The 19,995-nt window shown below is 37.4% G+C and overlaps 1 protein-coding gene across 1 annotated transcript in view; it reads left to right on the top strand.

Moving 5' to 3' along the window:
* Positions 1 to 19,995, top strand: part of LOC107291021 (NAD(P) transhydrogenase, mitochondrial) — a 57,893-nt gene that overhangs the window by 3,815 nt on the left and 34,083 nt on the right. Inside the window, exons 2-9 of the mRNA XM_015819969.1 lie at positions 6,668 to 6,897; positions 10,342 to 10,559; positions 12,087 to 12,174; positions 14,165 to 14,253; positions 15,262 to 15,449; positions 16,191 to 16,324; positions 18,203 to 18,394; positions 19,622 to 19,775. Of these exons, the coding sequence (XP_015675455.1) occupies positions 6,668 to 6,897; positions 10,342 to 10,559; positions 12,087 to 12,174; positions 14,165 to 14,253; positions 15,262 to 15,449; positions 16,191 to 16,324; positions 18,203 to 18,394; positions 19,622 to 19,775 (1,293 nt within the window). The remainder of the gene's footprint in view (positions 1 to 6,667; positions 6,898 to 10,341; positions 10,560 to 12,086; positions 12,175 to 14,164; positions 14,254 to 15,261; positions 15,450 to 16,190; positions 16,325 to 18,202; positions 18,395 to 19,621; positions 19,776 to 19,995) is intronic.

Raw genomic sequence — 19,995 nt, 5'->3', positions numbered from 1 at the left:
TGGTGGCAAAGACTGATGATAAGTACCATCGTATTTTATGTATTTAAGTATTTATTAAATTTATATAATTTCCCTCACACTGAGGAGACTCTGGGCAGACTTTTGAAATAATATAATTATAATTCACTTTTTAAGGAAGCCAGAGGTTAACTAAGGAATTTTGGACGTTGTGTGGATTTGGGCTGGGTAACTTTCTATGTGGCCGAAAGTCATTTTTTTAGTTTCAAAATCTTTTTTCACTCTGTAAGAATGATTTTGTTGTGGCCATGGTGACAAAACCAAAACTTGTCCAACTGAAATTTTCAAACTTCCATTAATGTGCATCTGCATAGACCTGTGTGTTTGGTTCATCCATGGAGCTAAAGGATAGATGATAAGTACTGTACTTCAGGGCTTTTCAACCAGTGGTACGGGTACCACCTGTGGTACATTGGCACCTGGAAGGTGGTACGCAACCATCCTAGAAAAGTGGTAGCGGGGGAGGGGAATGAGCTGAACTGGTGGCAGCACCGCACAAGCCTGAACGAGAGATGGCTGGAGCTGCAGGGCTGTCAGGGCTCAGTGGAAGCGCCAGGATCAGCGCCAGGCTCCAGCTGGATCTCAGCACTGATCCTGGCGCTTCTGCTGAGCCCAGAAGAAGCGCCAATCAGCTGGAATGTTGCAGCATCTCCAGGGTCTTGTGATTTACTTTCAGATGTTTGGCAACTGATTCATGTTTATGACGGACACAGTGTCCCAGGGTCATGTGAAGTGACCAAAACTTGATGCAGCCACCCAGCAGATGGGGGGGGGGGAATAAAAACCAAACACCCGCCACCCCACCTCCGCTGCCAATCCTCACAACCATGAAAACCTCGGACAGCAGGAAGAGTGCCGCCGGGTGGGCAGGCAGGTGTCTTGCTCGGCTGTGCCTTGGGGGGCACTTTTTTCAGTGCCATTGTAACTTCGAACAGTCACTAAGCGAATTGTTGTAAGTCGAGGACTACCTGTACTTTATCACTTTTTTCCTTTTTTGGGGGGGGGGGTTCGTCAGGTTTTTGACACCTTGCTAGGCGACTGGTGGTACTCGGATATTGCCATATCCTAAAAGTGGTACAATGGGTGAAAAGGTTGAAAAGCCCTGCTGTACTTGACTCTCATAGAATTTCACCTCTGTTTTTTGCTTCTTAGTATAAAATACATAAGAAATAATTGCATGAGTGAAAGTCAGTTGGTTTGTCATAAGTAGGCAACATAATCCAGGAATAGAAGGAACAGAAAATTGTGGTAGTACTGCAAAAAACCTGCAGTAACCTGCAAAAAAAAGGAAAAAAAAAGACTCACCCCCACCCCAAACTGAGACATTGGTAATGTTTTCTGCAGAAAATAATGCTGAGGAATCTTGGCAGACTGATAAAGAGTGTGCCTAAAAATGATGTTTTAATGAAAAAACAAAGAATTCAGAAGAAACCATATCAGTGAAGAGTCAGGATGTTTTCCTAGTTATGGTGCAGTGAGGAGTGCAACATGTAATCCTAAAAAACGCTGAGCTGGTGAAATTGCTGCGGAATGATTTGGTATTGAGTACCAGCAGATAAATGCAGAATTCCAGAAAAAAGAGTCAGCAAAACCCACTTTTAATTACAAAATTTTATAACTATAATAGCAACTTCAGTCACTGGAGCATATTTGCTTTGTTAAAGGAAATTGTTTTCTTTGAAGAGCATTTGCATTCTGTAGCCAGAAAACAATGGGTGGTACTTTCTTCTGATTAAATCACTGAAAGACATGTTTATACACACACTTAGAATGCCTGGAAGGATGCCTGCCTGGAGATTCTCTTCCTTGAAGTTTGGCACATGGCAGGAGGAGGAGGAGGAGGTGGGGGGAGGGAGAATGGTGGCTGTCAATGACTAAGGCTAGCTCAAATAAAAGGCATGGAGAATAAAGCGAAAGTGAAAATTAATGGTATACTAGTCTTTTGAAATGGATCCTCTGCATTTTTCTTTTTTTAAGTAAAAAAAAAAATTGAAAAACCCAGGGTTTTCAGTAATTTAACGGTGCAGGAAGTATTAATACTTAATTTTTGCCAGTGGCTAATATGAAAAGTTTAAGATCAAGAAAGTGAATTATCTGCATACAACCCCCCCCTCCCTTTTTACACTAAAAGTTTCATTTAGAATTTTGAGAGCATTTGGTGGGTACAAGTAATCCTCGACTTACGACCACAGTTGGGATTGCAACTTCTGTCGCTAAGTGGTGTGGTTGAGTGAATTGCACCTGATTTTATTACCTTTTTTTTTAAACCATGGTCTTTGAGCGAATCACACAGTTAAGCAAATCTGGCTTCCCGCATTGACTTTGCTTGCTGGAAGCCCTCCGGGAAGATCGGAATGGCAATCATGGGACCCCAGGATGCAAATATATGCTGGTTGCCAAGTGCCTGAATTGTGATCACATGACTCTGGGGATGCCACAATGGTTATAAATGTCAGGACTGGTCATAAATCACTTTTGACAACACTGTTATAAATTTGAACATTTAATGCATGTTTGTAAGTCTAGCATGACCTGTGTAGTCAGAAAAAAACTTCTTGGAAGACTTTGAGATCTTAAACGAGATCTGCTAATTTTTTTCTCCTGTTCCATTGCTCCTGCTATGGGACTCAAGGGCATTTCATACAAAAATATGTTGCTAGAAATTAGTCCTTTGTCCTTAGAATACTAGCTTTCACTTATATCTTTTTTCAGTTAAGAGATTACGGGTAGTCCTCAACTTACAACGGTCCATTTAGTGACCGAAGTTACAGTGGCAATGAAAAAAGTGACGTGTCACTATTTTTCACCCTTACCACTGCTAGAGTATCCCCATGGTCATGTGATCAAAATTCATATTTATGACAGTTGCAGTGTCTCGGGGTCATGTGATCAACTTTGGCAAACCTTCTTACAAGCAGTCAATGGGGAAGCCAGATTCACTTAACAATGGCAATGATTCCCTTAACAACTGTGGCAAGAAAGCTTGTAAAATGGGGTAAAATTCACTTCACTGTCTCACTTAGCAACAGAAATTTTGGGCTCAATTGTGGTTGTAAGTCGAATCAGAAAAATCAATGGCTCTATTACCTGGTATGATGAGAGTTACATTCTGGCTCACCTGAAAGTTATTGTGTTGGAGGAACTGTGGCTAAAATTAGTCTCCTAATACATCAATGCACAAAATCCATTTTTATTTGTTACCTATAGCACCTAACCTACAGTTCTTACACACCCTTCAGGATCTATGATTATTTTTGGAATTTATCTAAGCCTACCATTCATCCAGTGGCTGATTGCCAGCCTTCACAGCTTAATTTTTTTCCTTTCTTTCCTTTCATTTTTGTATTTCTTTTATGTTGCTTCAGCTCTTTAAGGTAATATATCTTTATTGAAAATTGTGTCCTTGTGTATTTTTAATAGGTCTTTTTTCCTTTGAACTATAAGTAAATTTGATTGCAAGGATATCTGTTTCCTCCATGTTATTCATTGCATTCTTTTGTCTTCATTTCATTTTACTGTATTAGGCTATTTTCTTCTCTTCCTGCAGAACTCTGAATACAGGCGAGCAGCTTCTAGAGCTGTTGGTATAGTAAACCAATTATGAGGTACACATTTTGCAGTTTTATTCCCCACCTTAGCATTAGTGAGTAATCTTTACAACAATTTCTTTTATAGAATTCCTAGTTTAGACTTTTTATTACTAATATAAGTGGCTGTGATTGGTTAGTCCCTCTATTTTTATCTTGTGGAAGACCACTCAAGGAGTCATGATGAAGGTCAACAAAGCCAGCTACAGGTAGTCCTCGACTTACAGCCATAATTCAGCCCCAGATTTCTGTTGTTAAATGCGACATTTGTTAAGTGAGTTTTACCTCATTTTATGACCACAGTTGTTAAGTGAATCACTGCAGTTGATAAGTTGGTAGCCCGGTTGTTAAGTGAATCTGACTTCCCCGTTGACTTTACTTGTCCAAATATTGCAAAAGGGGATCACGTGACCTTGGGACACAGCAATGGTCATAAGTATGAACCAGTTGCCAAGCATCTGAATTTCGATCACATGATCATGGGGATGCTACAATGGTTGTAACTTTTGAAAAATGGTGATGTCCCTTTTTTCAGTGCGGTTGTAACTTTGAACGATCACTGAATTAACTGTTTGTTGTAAGTCGAGAATTACCTGTACTTGCCAGCCTTCTTTCAGTTCTGTATTTCTGCTTAATTGTGAGATTTTTAAGAGTAACTGAGGTTTATTAATTGGACTGATTCCCAGAAAAAAACATTTTAATCTTTATTTTTAATAGCTGTGGTTTTTATATCACTTTAACAATAGTTAGCTTTGTAAATAATGCAACACAGTTAAAGGGGGTTCCTGATGAACCAAATGGGAATAACTTCCTATATCTTTTTTTAGCTTGTTATATACGAGAAGTATTGCCTTTGTGCTTATTCTGCCTTCAGAGAAATATATTTCTGTCTTTTTCTTTTCCTGATAGGACAGAAGAAGTGAAGTATGTAGTTGAATAGAACATTTGATTGACTATAAAATATTTTATGAGTTCAATTTATTTTGTCTGTAGGACTGAATCTAATTCTTTGTTATGCACAAGCTGGAATGGAATATAATAGAAAAAACTGATAAAAGTATGCATCAAACATATTTTTGAAAAAATATTACGAATATGGAAAACTTAAATTTCATTATGTACATAGAACACTTGTATTACAGTAGTTGTCTTCTCCAACAGGTATCTTCCAGAAATTTTGCCATACCAAGAAAAATATCCATAGAGAGTATTAAGAATCTGCATAGTAATATCCTTAGTATGTACATTGCTGCTTGAATTTTGGAATAAAATTAAATTGTGTGGGAAAGCGGACTTGTGTGTGCTTCTTCAGCTATACTAATAAATGCATGCTTAAGATAGAGCTCTTAAGAAATTTGAACTTCTTCCTAAGAGGTAATCAATTCTTGTTGCCTTGATTAATTACAGGTAGTCCTTGACTTATGATCGGTTAGTTAGTGACCCTTCAAAATTATGACGGTTGTTAAGCAAGTGGCCTATTATATGACCTTCTTTGCCACAGCTGTAAAGCAAAGCACTGCAGTTGTTAAGTGACTCCTGTGGGTTCTTAAGTGAATCGTAGTTGTTAAGTGAATCTGGTTTCCCCCTTTGATCAGTGGGAAGGTTATAAATGGTGATCACATGACCCCCGACACAATGCAACTGTCATAAATACATGCTAATTGCCAAGCTTCTAAATTTTAATCATGTGACCATGAAGATGCTGCAATCGTTGTAAGTGTTAAAAATGGTCATAAGTCACTTTTTTCAGTGCTGTTGTAACTTTGGAAGGTCACTAAACGAACTGTTGTAAGTTGAGGATTACTATATCTCCTATAAGCAAGTGGTACTCTGTGATGGCACCCATATTGTAGGCAGGATCCCTCCATAGGTGATAGCTGCAGTTCCCACTGTTGTTTTCTATTCTGCTTATGCTTATCCAGCACAAAATTTGTGCTGGGACTTTCCTTTTGATGAGAGATAAAGGAGTCAGGGACACTGCACTTGCTTCTTCAACAGAACCAATTATTGTTAAATATCACCATGCATTCTGCATCTGCTCTTTCAAATGTGACAGAACAGGAATTAGTGTTCAGTCAGCAGAACTAATAAGTAGATGTTGATTCACAGCCATTCATACCTCACCTTTAATCATGTATACTGTATGTAGTTGGATTATTTGATGGATCTGCTGTCTTCAAGGCATGCTTAACCTCTCTCATACTCATAAGGGTTAATTCCACAGTGTGTATACCGAAGAGTTTTAATATGTATCACTTTACTACCACAAATTAACTTGAACCTTCACAGAGTTGTACATAAAAGAGAATCTTTATAGCAAGCAAGAGACTAATATCTCTAAAGCCCCCTTTTCGTGGTTCCCAGAACCTCTTGACTTTATGCTCAAAACTGACATCTTGAGATGGCAAAGATGGAATATTGAAGTGTAAACTAAAAACCCCCCAAAACTATCAACCCTAGTTATAAAACAAAATCCTGACTTTGCTCACATCACGCATTATAGACCTTTTCCTCCTCTCTCTCTGGTATCTCCCCCACTCCACCCCCCAAAAAATAAATGAAACTCTCAGCTACTAAATAATTACCCGTGCTTGCTTCCTGACTGTTGGCACCCTAGGGCTATTATCATGTATGTGAATCAAGAATAGCTTTCACAGTATTTGGGGATACATTGATGTTGATAGACTCTCAGATGAAACATTGCATGCTGTAGGTCCCTTCCCTTAAATGTGGTCATGTTATGGGACCTTGGAGACATGCTTTCTTTATAACCCTTTTTGGAGTAGCATCCTACTTCAAATTTGAGAATTATAGGAGTTGGAGATCCATTACATTTGAATTTGTCAGGTAGGGGAAGACTGCAATAATAAAATGGTAAAATATTATTTTTAGCTTTGTGCATGATGTTCCTAAAATTTATTGTGTTTGAAATAAGAATGCTTTAAATGCTTATTAAAAATTGATTTACGATACATGCAAATAATACTTTTGCATAGGATATTATAATATGTTCAGGCTTTTAACTGTTAGTTCATTTGATGTTTATATTTCTGCCTTTATAGGTATTCCATATAAGGAACTGAGTATAGGTGTTCCAAAGGAGATCTTTCAAAATGAGAAAAGGATTGCCTTGTCACCAGCTGGAGTTCAAGCACTGGTTAAGCAGGGTTTTAATGTTATTGTGGAGTCAAATGCAGGAGAGACTGCTAAGTTCTCTGATGACCACTATAGACAGGCTGGGGCACGAATCCAGGGCACCAAGGAAGTACTGGCTTCTGACATAGTTCTCAAGGTAATAATTATTTTTTTACTACTACTCCTATTAGATCATACTCTTCAAGTTTTTCTTCAAAAAAGAAGTGTTTCTCCACTTTGTTGTTGACAGAGAGGTTGAGAGTTATTGCTCTTTTATTGTTGTTATAGTATGTTTTTATCCATCTAAGCTGTCTGAGTCACTGAGAATGGGTTGGGCAGTCATATAAATTTTCTTAAATAAATAAAAAATAAAATTTGAAAACTAGATAATAAGGATGCACAAAAAAAATTTCAAATTCAAAATGAGTAAAATTTATGGAAGAAGTTTGTCTTCATGTAAAAAAGTTGCAGGGATCCTAGAAACATAATCTTAGCATATTTAAAATCATTACGGTCAGGAATTGCTTATCTATAAGAGACTCATTTAAGGAAACAGGATAAATCTCTATTAATGAAGGATTAGGTGGGACAGATTTATCTCATAGATATTTTGACCACATTTTTGGAATTGGTAGGAACACACAGGCACTAGTAGGAGACAAAGCAGTATCAGCTTCCTAAATGTAAGTAGATAGAAGGCTACAGGTGTTTAATGTAAAAACCAGACATGTGAAAGAGGAATTTCAGGAAAACTCATTTGAATTCAGAGAGCCTGCATATACAGTAGACCTATGGGATAAGGAATATTAAAGGAAGCCAGTGCGACTCTCATCAGTTTATCCTTAAGGTGCTGGTCAGTCAACATGGAATAAATAACAGGGAACCTGTCTGACAATGAAAATGCATGAAGTCTGTCAAAACAAATTTAAGTATATACAGGCAGTCCTCACTTTATTGACCATTCAAAGTTATGATGACATTGAAAAGTAAATTTATAACTGGTTGTCACACTTACAATCATTGTAATATTCCCATAGTCAAGTGATTGCCATTTGTGTGCTTCACAGCAGGCTTCGGATGCGCAGTTAGTTGAGAAGCAAGCAGTAAAATCACAGATCATGATCACATGGTGTCTCGCTTAATGATGGGATCTAGTTGTGGTGGTTAAGTGAGGATTACCTATATATATGCATTATGGAAAACTTTTTGAATTCAATTTGTTAAAATCATTAAGTTCAAAGAAGTTGATTTGCATTTGAAATTAATCGTTCTGATCATTTTGGAAGCATTTCCAGCTCAAAACATGTCCCAAGTGGTGGAAATAGCCATTTCAAATGGGATGCAACAGTTTCAAATATCCAAAGCCATTTTGAACTCAGGAAGTAGCCATGTTGAATTCAAAAGTTTGATTTTGAAAAATTGCACATACCAAGGTGGCAAGCATACCTAATGCTCCTGCTTCTTATTTTTCTCACAACTACCCTACGAGGTAGGTTGGGCTGAGAAAGAGTGATTGGTCCACAGTCACCCAGCCATCTTTCACACTTAAGATGGGACTAGAATTCAGAATCTCCTGGTTTCTAAGTCAGCACCTTAACCACTACACTGTAATGGCTCTCTATGTAAGAGACTTGCTACATAATCGCTATGTATCCTCATATAGGACTTGCTGTGCTGCTAGCTATTGGGAACTGTGGGCCTATCCTAATTCTTCAAACATCATCTTAAAATACTATTTGCATAGTACATAGTGTATTTTGATCTATGGTGGTATAAATCATGGCATTTGAGTTATAAAATTCAGTCACTTTTACTAGCTAGATTTATTATTTGAAATCTTTCACCAGCAATACATTTTAAAAACATACATAGCATTAGAAATTCAGACCCAGGTTTTTTGGAACTAGGACAAAGCACATCTGATAAAGCTTTGTCTTGCAGAGAGCAAACTTCAGTTGTTGAAGAGCAAATGCAGTTATTAGGCAAACTGTTGACTGAGCAAAGTCCATTTTGCGGTTACTTTTCAGTGGCAACACTGTGTTAACATTCTGCTTCCGGCAGACTGAAACGTTAATGATGATTAATTGTCCTTCCCTACCCTTCTGTCTCCATTGACAGTAGGAATGCTGGTTTTGAGTGAAAATAAATGATTCAAAACAAGGAGGAGTAAAGTTGGTGAAAGCTATATAGTTAGATAATTTATTATTTTATATAATATTATCTAGCCAGCATGGGTGGCTGGGGAATTCTGGGAGTTGAAGTTCACCCATCTTAAATTAGTTTAAGTTGAGAAACACTAATCTAAAAAAAAAATCAAATCAAATAATAACTAGTTAACTAGCTAACTTTCAACAATCTGACTCCTCCTTGTTTTGAATCATCTATTTTCACTTAAAATCAGCATTCCTGATGAGAAATGACCTTGAGAAATACTCAACTAGACCAATTCTTCTTAAAGTAGGGATAATTACTGCAAGGATAGTTTGGGCGTATCCTAGTAGTAATGGAGCAATTTGTAATTGCTTGTTTGTGAGCTGAGGATCCAGTTTGTAAGTTGTTTTTGTAAAACTGTGTGATTTTTTTTGGGGGGGGGAGGTTAAGGTTAGTGATGCTATTCAAGACTGGGAGAAGGATAATTGGGTCAAACAGCTTAAGAACCACTGACTTACATTGGTGGACAAAATCTGCCCAGGAATTCTGATAAAATATTTTTTCAGGTGATTAGGTGATTATTAGGTGATCTCAGGAATGGAACTCTTCATCTTTTGTTATCATGACACAGCAAGTGTTACATTAACTAACAGCAGAGTCTTTGGGAAGAGGCATTATAAAGCATGATTTGGCAACTAGGATGCCCCAACTTAAAAAATATGCAAGACATTGTCCTTGTCCAGTAGCTCATGCTCTCCAAAACATTACAAGGTCATTTCTGAAATGTTTTGTGAGAGATTTATAGCCCTAAGGGGAGAGTTCAGAACGAACCATGAATCATTGACTAAAAATTTATGTACCATTAACTAAAGGAATTTCCTATTGTAAAGAAAGGAAAAATTAAATCTTCCACACCATTAGCAACTGTGTAGATTCTGGATTCTTCTTTTCCAATACCCTTTTGCATTGGAAGAACATTTCTAGGTAACCGAAATAGGGCTTGTCCCTCCAGTACAATTGGCAGACATTGCAGCCCCATCCAGCTGAGAAGAAAGAATTAAAAATTCTCTGTCCTTCTCCTTGTCTCCTTATCCAGCGCCAGTCCTTATGGTGTTTCTTTTTTAAACAAATAACTAATTGCTATTTTGAATCTTAATCCAATTTAGGACTTACATGTCTTAATATAATAATTTATAAATTGGTAATGTTAATAAATTATATGTAATAATGTAACTATTAAGCACAAAATTATTAAATAGCATTTTATTTATTTGTTTACCACGTTTGTAGGCCTATTCCACTTGGAGTTCACAAAATAAATACAGCAATTAGAACAAAGCATATGAAATGCTTTTAAAAATTAATATATTAGAATATTGCTTTATTTTACTTTATTTTCATTCTTGCATTATGAGTTTTTGTGATTTACTCTTTTTCTACTCCTCTCTAGGTGAGGGCTCCAGTGTTTAATTCTGTACTTGGTGTCCACGAGATTGAGCTTTTAAAATCACATGGTACTCTGATCAGTTTTATCTATCCAGCTCAAAACCCAGATCTGATGAACAAATTAGCAGAAAAAAACACCACCGTCTTGGCTATGGATCAGGTTCCACGTGTGACCATTGCTCAGGGATATGATGCTCTCAGCTCTATGGCCAACATTGCTGGGTATGATGCCACATATTTTTTTTTACTCATTTGCAGAATTCTACTAATAAAGAATTTGAAATGGAGTGGAATTCATATTTCAGACAAATGTGTGCTTTCCTCTTCAGTGAGCAGAACAAATTCATTGCCCTTAAGCTGGTCCAGACAGAGAACAAAGAAATTCCAGTTTCTAACAATTGGAAAGTTCTCAGAAAGTAAGGCCTACAGGTAATCCTCAACTTACGACCACAACTGAGCCCAAAGTTTCTGTTGCTAAGCAAAACATTTAAGAGAGCTTTGCCCATTTTATGAACTTTCTTGCCACAGTTGTGAAGCCAATCATTGCAGTTATTAAGTGAGTTTGACTTCTCCGTTGACTTTGCTTGTCAAAAGGTCACAAAAAGTGATCATATGATCCCCAGGACACTGCAACCATCATGATTACATCCCATTGCCAAGCCTCTGAATTTTGATCACTTGACTGTGGGCATGCTACAACAGTCATAAATGTGAAAAATGGTCATAAGTCACTTTTTTTCATTGCTGTTGTAACTTTGAATGGTCATTGAAGAATGGTTGTAAGTCAAGGATTACCTGTATTTTAGTTCAAAGGAAGAACAAAAATTTGAAGCCACTATTTATTTATTATTTATTAATCAAATTTATATAGTGTCCCATCTCACAAGTTTATCATATTCACTTGTTGAAGAAGGACTTCTCTGTGATCAGGAAATCTGAAACTGAAGGAGACATGCTACAAGAGAAGCAGAAAAGTAAAAATGGTGCAGTGCTGTAAACAAATCTGTTTATGTTAGATTAACATCCATCATGTCCTCCAGGAGTTCAAGGTGGTTTCTCAGCATTTCCTCATAACCACCATTTGACGTTGGGCTCAAAATAGCAGCCTGAAGTTTTGCTGTGAACTTCTGTAGCTGATGGTGTGTTTCCATGGACTTAACTTCCCTGTACGTGAACTGCTTTGTCAGGCTGACTCATATTTTGATACCTGGAGCAACTGAAGCATACAAAATTGATGGCAAACAGATTGATAAAATTGTGTCAATGACAACTTATTTTTCACAGTTAGTAGCTGTGCTTGGGCATGATTCTCTCATTCCATGATTTGCATTGTGTCCAGCTTTCTGATGACCAGTTGCAACCCATTCTTACTTTCAGTTATCAGATTCATTTGAATTATCCTTTATACCAGAGGTCCCCAACCTTTGGGGCACCAGGGACCGGTTCTGTGGAGAAAGGTTTTTCCGTGGACCGGAGAGTGTGTGGTTTTGTGTGCTGCCTGTATCCCACGGATGGGGCTTTGCTTGTTTGTGCGGACCGGTTGCTGGCATGCTGTGGCCTGGTACCGGTCCACGGACCAGGGGTTGGGGACCCCTTCTTTATGCTATATTGGTTTTGTGAATGGGAACAGAGGGTAGATGGGTAGATCAGCAAATGCTACTCTCTGAAGCCACACTCAGAAACCATACTATATCTATGGAAAAATGTAAATGCAATAATACTGATGGCTAGTCTTCCTTCTTTTAACAGTTACAAGGCAGTTGTACTTGCAGCTAATCATTTTGGTCGCTTTTTCACCGGTCAGATCACGGCAGCGGGCAAAGTTCCTCCAGCTAAGGTATGTGTGGGAAAAATGGGTAATGAATCAATCATAAGCAGGTAGCAATGCTCTTTGTGCCTTCATATGCTGATTATAATCTCTTTTAGTGAGTTTTCTTCTCCAGAGACTCTGTTTAACCTTTCCCTAATAAATCAAATGTAATTTCTTTTGATGTTGGCAGTGATTTGTTGAATTGTAATGAATAATGAGTAACTTACAAATGTCTCTCAAACTAAAGCTTAAGATATTCAGATTATAAAATTAATATAAAATCTGGCTTACTGCTGCTGGTAAATAGTAAAATGTCTGTCATTTCTACATGTTAATACCTTTGTCTGATGAACTGCTATTATGGATAGGATGATTCTGTAATTTTAATCTTGACTTCAGGCTAAATAACATGACTAGTCCAGTCATTAGCATCATAGCTGAAATAATTTTCTGAAGTGATATGTTTCATTGCAGTCCTGTACAGAGCCATGCAATCTTTTGTAACATTTGTGTTCTATTACTACAATACAAAATATAATCTGCTAGTATTGGATTTTCTACATTATTTCTTCCAAAGTGGAAGACAATTACATCCATTCTGGACTATGTTTTAAAATATTAAATGATTTTGTCATGTGCTGCCCTGTTCTTCAGTATTACTATAAAAGTACAGACAGTACCTCCAAATTCTACTGAAGGAGGAGAAGAGTAAATTCCGTTCTTCCCAGCTAACAGAGAAACTAGTTACCTTGGCACTCAGAAACTATCTGATATCTGTTAATGATAACATAATTCTTGCCAAGAATGCTGAAAATTCTTCTCCAGGTTTCACAAATAGTTTCTTGCAAACAAGTATGGAAAGCGTGACTCAGCATCCGATAGAATCTTTTGAAGTCAAGCTTTCATTCCTTATAGTGATGAAAAATAAACTTCAGATTTGTAAAAAAAGTCTGGCAAAACCTCTTTAGTCTAAAGATAAGCCCAATCAAAAGTGATGTTTTCTCTCCGTGTCAAGCAGGAGGAGGATAAATTAGGCATGCAGGGTTACAGTGAAAGGTAGCATGATGTGATGTTCTACAGAATTAAAGCAATTCAGTATGATTACTTTCTTGCTTTCTTTTTTCCTCCTAATTATTGTTCCACAATTGCAAACTGCACTGGGCTTTTTAAAAGGTTTTTCCTCCATTAAATTCTTTTTTAAAGACATGTTTGTAATTTTGAAAAAAATGTGGTTCCTGTAAGAATACTTGCATTTTTTATTGTGTAACCCAGTAATTCTGTGTTTATAATGGTACTAATGTAGTCGTGCACCTGACTAGCTCTTTGTGTTTCAAGCAAAGCTGTAGGAGAAGAGACAGAACCTAGAGGTGTAGTCAAGAGACAACTCAGCCTAGATTTGTTACATGTCCACAAATGTTCCAAGTCCAATTCCTCTGGAATCCCATTGACTCTTGCCTAATGCCAATTTAGTGCTGACAGTTAGTTGACTAGATTCTGGTGTATAGGCTTGAGCAATAAATCAACTGGAACTTAATGTGTGGTCCCGATTCTTTGCAGTTGACAAGAGTACGATGGAAATTGTTTAGGCCATTTCTAGATATGACTGAAGAAATTAGATTTTTAAACCAGTGCTATTTATTGTTTGCATGTATGGAATCAGAAGAATGAGGCATATGACTGTTTCAGAAATCTTTATTTTTAAATACCATTCAAGTTTTCTGAAGCTGGGTAATCAACTGGAAATCAGACATTCGACTATGGGAAAATTCAACAGTACTTGTATTGATTGCTATTTTTTTCCCCAGCAAAATCCTTAAGGGTTGGATAATTGATATTCAATACTATTGATTGGCTAGTATTTTTCTTTTCAAGAAGCTTTATGTTCTTAGGCAAACATGTGCTGTTGGGTGCTACTTAAAACCATCCTATATCTTCACTCTATGTTGATTCATGCCAGCCATTTAGTATTTGCAATTTAGATTGGTATAAGTTATTATAATTCTTTGCTTGGATGTAGGTTCTGATCATTGGAGGTGGAGTTGCTGGATTAGCATCTGCAGGAGCAGCTAAATCAATGGGAGCTGTAGTTCGTGGATTTGATACCAGGTAGACATATATGAATCTTAAATATTTATTTATTTATTTTGTTCCTTCCTGTCACTGTTGATTCCTGGCAACTGTCTGGATTAATCCCTGCAATTTTCTTGGCAAGGTTTTTCAGAAGTGGTTTGCAGTTGATACCTTCCTGGGTCTGAGAAGGTGTCACTAGCCAAAGATTACCCAGCTGCTTTTGTGCCCAAGGTGGGATTAGAACTCACAGTCTCCCAGTTTCTAGCCTGGTGTCTTAACCACTACATCCAAATGGTTATCAAATTTTATTAGTTAATAATTCACTTGCATTCTGTTGTTCCTCAAGGACAATCAGAACAGCTTGCAAAAAGTTTATTTCCATTTCTTCTTAAAATAATTTTGTGGCTTTTTTTTCAGAATTATTGAATAGCCCAAGTAGGCTGCATGACTGAGCACCACTATACTACATGGTGTAAGGAATAATTCAAGCTTTTAAATTTTTGTGAGATACACCTTAATAATAAGATTTTGGAGTAAAGGAATATCATCTTGACTTACTTTTTTTGAAATACAAACTCATTCATGAAGTGGGGTTGCTACTATTGTGGTTCCTGTAAGAATGCTTGCATTTTTTATTGTGTAACCTAGTAATTCTGTGTTTATAATGGTACTAATATAGTCATGCACCTGACTAGCTGTTTGTGTTTCAAGCAAAGCTGTAGGAGAAGAGACAGAACCTGGAGGTGTAGCCAAGTGACAACTCAGCCTAGAATTTCAAGTTTTATTACATCCCTGTGAGATTAAGAAAGCAAGTAACTTCAGGCATTGTCTCTGTACTGAAATAATTCTTATGTGACAAACTCATCATCACTTTAGTTACACATCTGAATTCATCCCAAGCTTCTATTGGAGGTCATTTTTAAGGGAGAATATGATTTTCTAGTTTGAAGGCACCTGTATAGAATTATTTCTGGTATTAATGTTCTGTATATTATTTGCCCTTTTCCTTGTTATTAAGAGTTTGCTTTATTTTCTACTTGGCAGAGCTGCTGCATTAGAACAGTTTAAATCATTGGGTGCTGAGCCTTTGGAAGTTGACATGAAGGAATCTGGAGAAGGCCAAGGAGGATATGCAAAAGAAATGTCCAAAGAGTTTATTGAAGCTGAAATGAAACTCTTTGCTAAACAGTGTGAAGAAGTTGATATCATTATTACAACAGCACTTATTCCCGGTATATACATTCGTTTTTCTCTAGAATGTTTGACTGAAGTAATAATCTTTGCTCCAACTCATATTGAAGAAAGTAAGTTAAAGGCCAGGAATTTATTGACTGTAGTTCTGGAATGGTGACTGACATGACTTTTGTACGCAACAAGGTGGTGAGTTTTGCACTATGTAGCAGATTTGTGGTCCAAATGGCCCCTTCCATGTTTATACAGGTAGTCCATGAGTTATGACATAATGGAGCCTGCCTATCACAGTCGTAACTCATGACAGTCATAAAGCGAGTTGTCTTTTTTACAGTTTTTTACAGTTAATCACCATAATCATTAAGTTAACTCGCTCTCATTAACCAAACACTGCGGTTGTTAAGCAAACCAACGGTTCGCTATGGGCACCACATTACTGAAAAGCAGAACTAAATACCAATTTCCAGAAAACCATCATAAAATGCAGTAATTTGACTGTATGATGCTGTAACGTGCCCAAAATAAGGTCACATGACTGGTGGGGACTGTTGGCACATTGAATCCATAAGTACCTCTCAGGTAGGTTTTTTGAAGCTTGAAATGGTTACTAAGTGACCAGTTGTAAGGCAAGGACTACCTATAAGTTTATGTAAGTAAGACAGATTCTCTGGAAATTTACAGAACTGAAAAAGCTTAAGTGTTCTTTTTATCTAGAGAAAAATGATAGAACAGGTTATTAAGTACAGCTTACAACTTTAGAATATTGTTTTTTGTCTTTTCAGGTAAAAAAGCTCCGATCCTCTTTCGAAAAGATATGATTGAATTGATGAAGGAAGGGTCAGTGGTTGTAGATCTAGCTGCTGAAGCAGGGGGAAATATTGAAACTACGAAGCCAGAGGAACTCTATGTTCACAAGGTAGCTTTGTCAGGTTCTTTATAGCTGTACTTTTTAAGTATACAGTAAAGAGTTCCTAACCTAACTGTTCCAACATAGTGCTCTGTGAAGTGGTTATTTCCTAATATTTCTTGTCTCCAAATATTTAGGATTCTGAATATGGTAGTTATCTCATACTTAAACTTAGTAAGTTTCCTTACTTTGTTTACTCACAGCTAAGTGGAACAAATGTGCAACTGATTTGTTTTAGTCAATATTGGTAAAATGTTTAATATATTTAGTGTTCCGTGGGCAGACACATGCGATATAACTACTTGGGTTTGCTAACAAGTTGTCCTCAGTCTATGACCATTACATTCAGCAGTCTTTCAAAGTTATGACAGTGAATGGTGGTTATGATCAGTCCTTGGAGTTCCAGCTGTCCCAGCACACTGTGGTCATCGATTCACTCTTATGATTGGTTGCAGTGCCCTGTGATCAGATGATCACCATTTGCAACCTTCCTTGCCGGCTTCCCCAGAATGTCAGTGGGAAAGTCAACAGGGAAGTTGCAGGTTGCTGGGCTAAGTTTCCCCAATCCATTCCTCCTCCCCCAGACCCTCTGCACTTACACGATGCTGGCCACTTGCATATCTTTGTCCACCCTCCCCAGCCCACCTCTGTCATAGCTTTGTGTGCTGTCCCTGACCCTTGCTGCATCCTTGCATGCCTTCTGTGATGCATCTCTTTAGTGTACCCTTGGGCACCCTTTCCAACCCACACCACACTCTCCCTGATTCTCATCTCACCCTCTGAGCCACACTGCATCTCTCCCCACCTCCATGCACCATTTTGCTTCCTCCTCCACTTGACACCCACCAGTCTGGGACTTGCAGTTTCCAGCTGGCTTTCCTTCTCAATTTGATTGTGGGAAGCCAGCAGGAAGTTGCCTCACCTAATGGACTGTGGGAGTCAGTTAACAACAACAGCTGGGACTGCAGCAGTTGCCTTCACTAAGCGATTCAGTCATGCTTTATGATTGCATAAAGCTTAGCTATGGAAATTGTGGTCCCAATTGCCATTATGAGTTGAGGACTACCTTTATTTCCTTGTACTTTTTTCAGATAAATTGTGCTATAAATAAATAGGCCCATGAAAATAGATGAAATAAAAATATAAAAGCACAAAGTATGTTAATTCAGGTTTTTTCTAATTTAATGAATAACTCTTTTGTTTAAAAAAATATGTCAAGGTATCCTAATTGAGCTCCTAAACTAGATTTGATAGAAGACTTTCAGACATGGCTAGATTACAATCTTGATTGTAAGCAAGAATAAAGCTATTCACAACAGTTAATTGCCTGAAGATATAAATTCCTTTTATAGCTTCAGTATTTCAACTTAATAGCTTCTTCCTCCTGGTTTTCTGAAATAATAGATACTTGTTGTTCTTGGAGGCCTTGAAACCAAGTTGCACTGTGTTTACTTAACAGTCACCTTCATCCTAAGAATCACTGCTTCTCACCTTAACCCTTATATTTGTTAATCAAGGTCGGCCCATCGACATGGAAGATGCCCCGTATAAACTCAGAAATTGCTTTCAAAAAGTTAATAGGAAAACAGTTGCTTTATTTATGTCAACATTTATGTCATGACTAGATTTAGATTTTGAAGAAAGGGATTTTCTTTTTCCTTTTCTTCCCACAAATTATTTCTAAGTTTATTTAATCATATGTACAAATACATGACAAAGGGCATGTAGAACTTTAGTATCTTCTGGAAAAGTTAGATATGTTAGGCCTGTAACCCTGAAAAATTGGCCCCAGGCAGCAGCAACAATATTGGACAAAGTAGATAAAGAATCTGACTTGGCATAAAGCACTTTCTTATGTTCTTTCATCTATATTTTTGTTGTCTACAGGGGATCACGCATATAGGTTACACAGACCTGCCCAGCAGAATGGCAACGCAAGCTAGTACCTTGTATTCAAATAACATCACAAAGCTCTTGAAAGCCATCAGCCCAGACAAAGAAAACTTTTACTTTAACATAAAGGATGAATTTGATTATGGTACTCTTGACCACGTTGTTAGAGGAACAGTGGTAATGAAGGTAAAGGGGCTCTTTTTTTCCCCTGAAGCTGAGATGTATATTTTATTTAAGTAATGTTGTTTGTAGCTCTGCATTTGAATTTCCTGTGAGTGAAATATAGTCATTCCCATATTGGAAAGTAGCTTATTTTTCATTTATTATTGTAAAATTAATATTGTTAATGAATGTTGTTGATATGCTATTTGGTTAGGATCTTTGACTTCAGAAGGATTAAAATATGGATTGCTAGTTTTTATGCTTGAAAAATCCCTTTTAGGCGGTCGTTATAACTTTTATTTATTTATTTTGATTTCTGTAGCCACACATCTCAAATGACTTTGGGCAGCATACACGGTAAACATGTAAAAATAAAACAATAAATATACATGATGACCAAGTAAAATTGGCGACAGGGAATTTCCCATTCAACATTTTTAGTTACATATTTCTCCTTCCCTTTTAACTCAATTGAATAAGAAAAAGAAGGCCCAAGGATATGACCGACATAAAGAGTTCGGACATGGAAGGCAAAGAAAATCTGTGTGCATCTGGGTATTAGACAAAATTAATGAGAAAAATATATGGCTGCTATGATGAAAGTGATTAAAGTTTAATTGGGAAACCTAAGTGCCACTCTGCCCATGGAGAGGAAGATCTTTAGGATGCCCAAGTATGATACCTATAATATTGACAGTCGACTGAAATACCCATGAGAAGCTGCCACTAGTACTGGTGGGAAAAATGTACATTGAAAGCCCTGGATCCAAAGTCTCTTCATTCCTGTGACACCCCCATAACATCAGCCTGAAATTGCTACAACCGTGAAGTTGATTTACTTTCTGCCAACCAGATTCAACAGACTAGGAGTCAATGTATTGTCTTCCGCAAATGTACTTTAGAATTCCTTCCCAAAAGACAAATTGCCTTGTCTATTGCTTTGTCAGTTACCTTAATTTATCCAGCCTGGTGGGACTATCCTAGTCAGTAGTTTTGAAGGAGTATAGGAATTGAAGCATTTTCAGGGTGCCCTGTTGCCAAAGACTGCTTTAACTTAATCAAAAAGAAGAAAAACCATCTAGATATCAAAGTCACCGCTCCCTTTATATTTCCCTTTTTGTTTTTCTATTGCAACTTTGAAGGTAACAGGGCCTCTGGAAGGTTTCGTTGACTCAGAGACTGTGGTTTTTGAATCATTAATATAAATCACTTGATCTTTTAATTAAGTCTTTAGTTCTTCTTTCTTCTTAGGATGGGAAAGTGATTTTCCCAGCACCACCTCCTAAGAACATTCCTCAGGCAGCACCTGTGAAGCAGAAGACAGTGGCAGAGCTAAAAGCAGAGAAAGCTGCTACTATTACACCTTTTAGGAAAACAATGACCTCTGCTTCTGCCTATACAGCAGGTGAGAAATGAGTGCTACTCTTCGGCTTTTCTGGAATTTGCTGACACAGTTAAGGGCTGGACTTGCCCAATCCAAGAAAACGCAACTTTCTTTATTTTTGCCATGATTCAGATGTGTGGATATCAATTCCCAGAATTTTTTTCAGAGATCATGTTGGCTGGAGAATTCTTGGAGTTAGACCAGGCATGTCAAACTCGCAACGTCACGTGACGTCGTGCAA

Source organism: Protobothrops mucrosquamatus, unplaced genomic scaffold (genome assembly GCF_001527695.2).
Source record: "Protobothrops mucrosquamatus isolate PMUCROS unplaced genomic scaffold, P.Mucros_1.0 scaffold1035, whole genome shotgun sequence".
NCBI lineage: Eukaryota > Metazoa > Chordata > Lepidosauria > Squamata > Viperidae > Protobothrops > Protobothrops mucrosquamatus.
The sequence above is the reverse complement of the archived record's forward strand: the minus strand, read 5'-3'. Positions and strand labels throughout refer to the sequence as shown.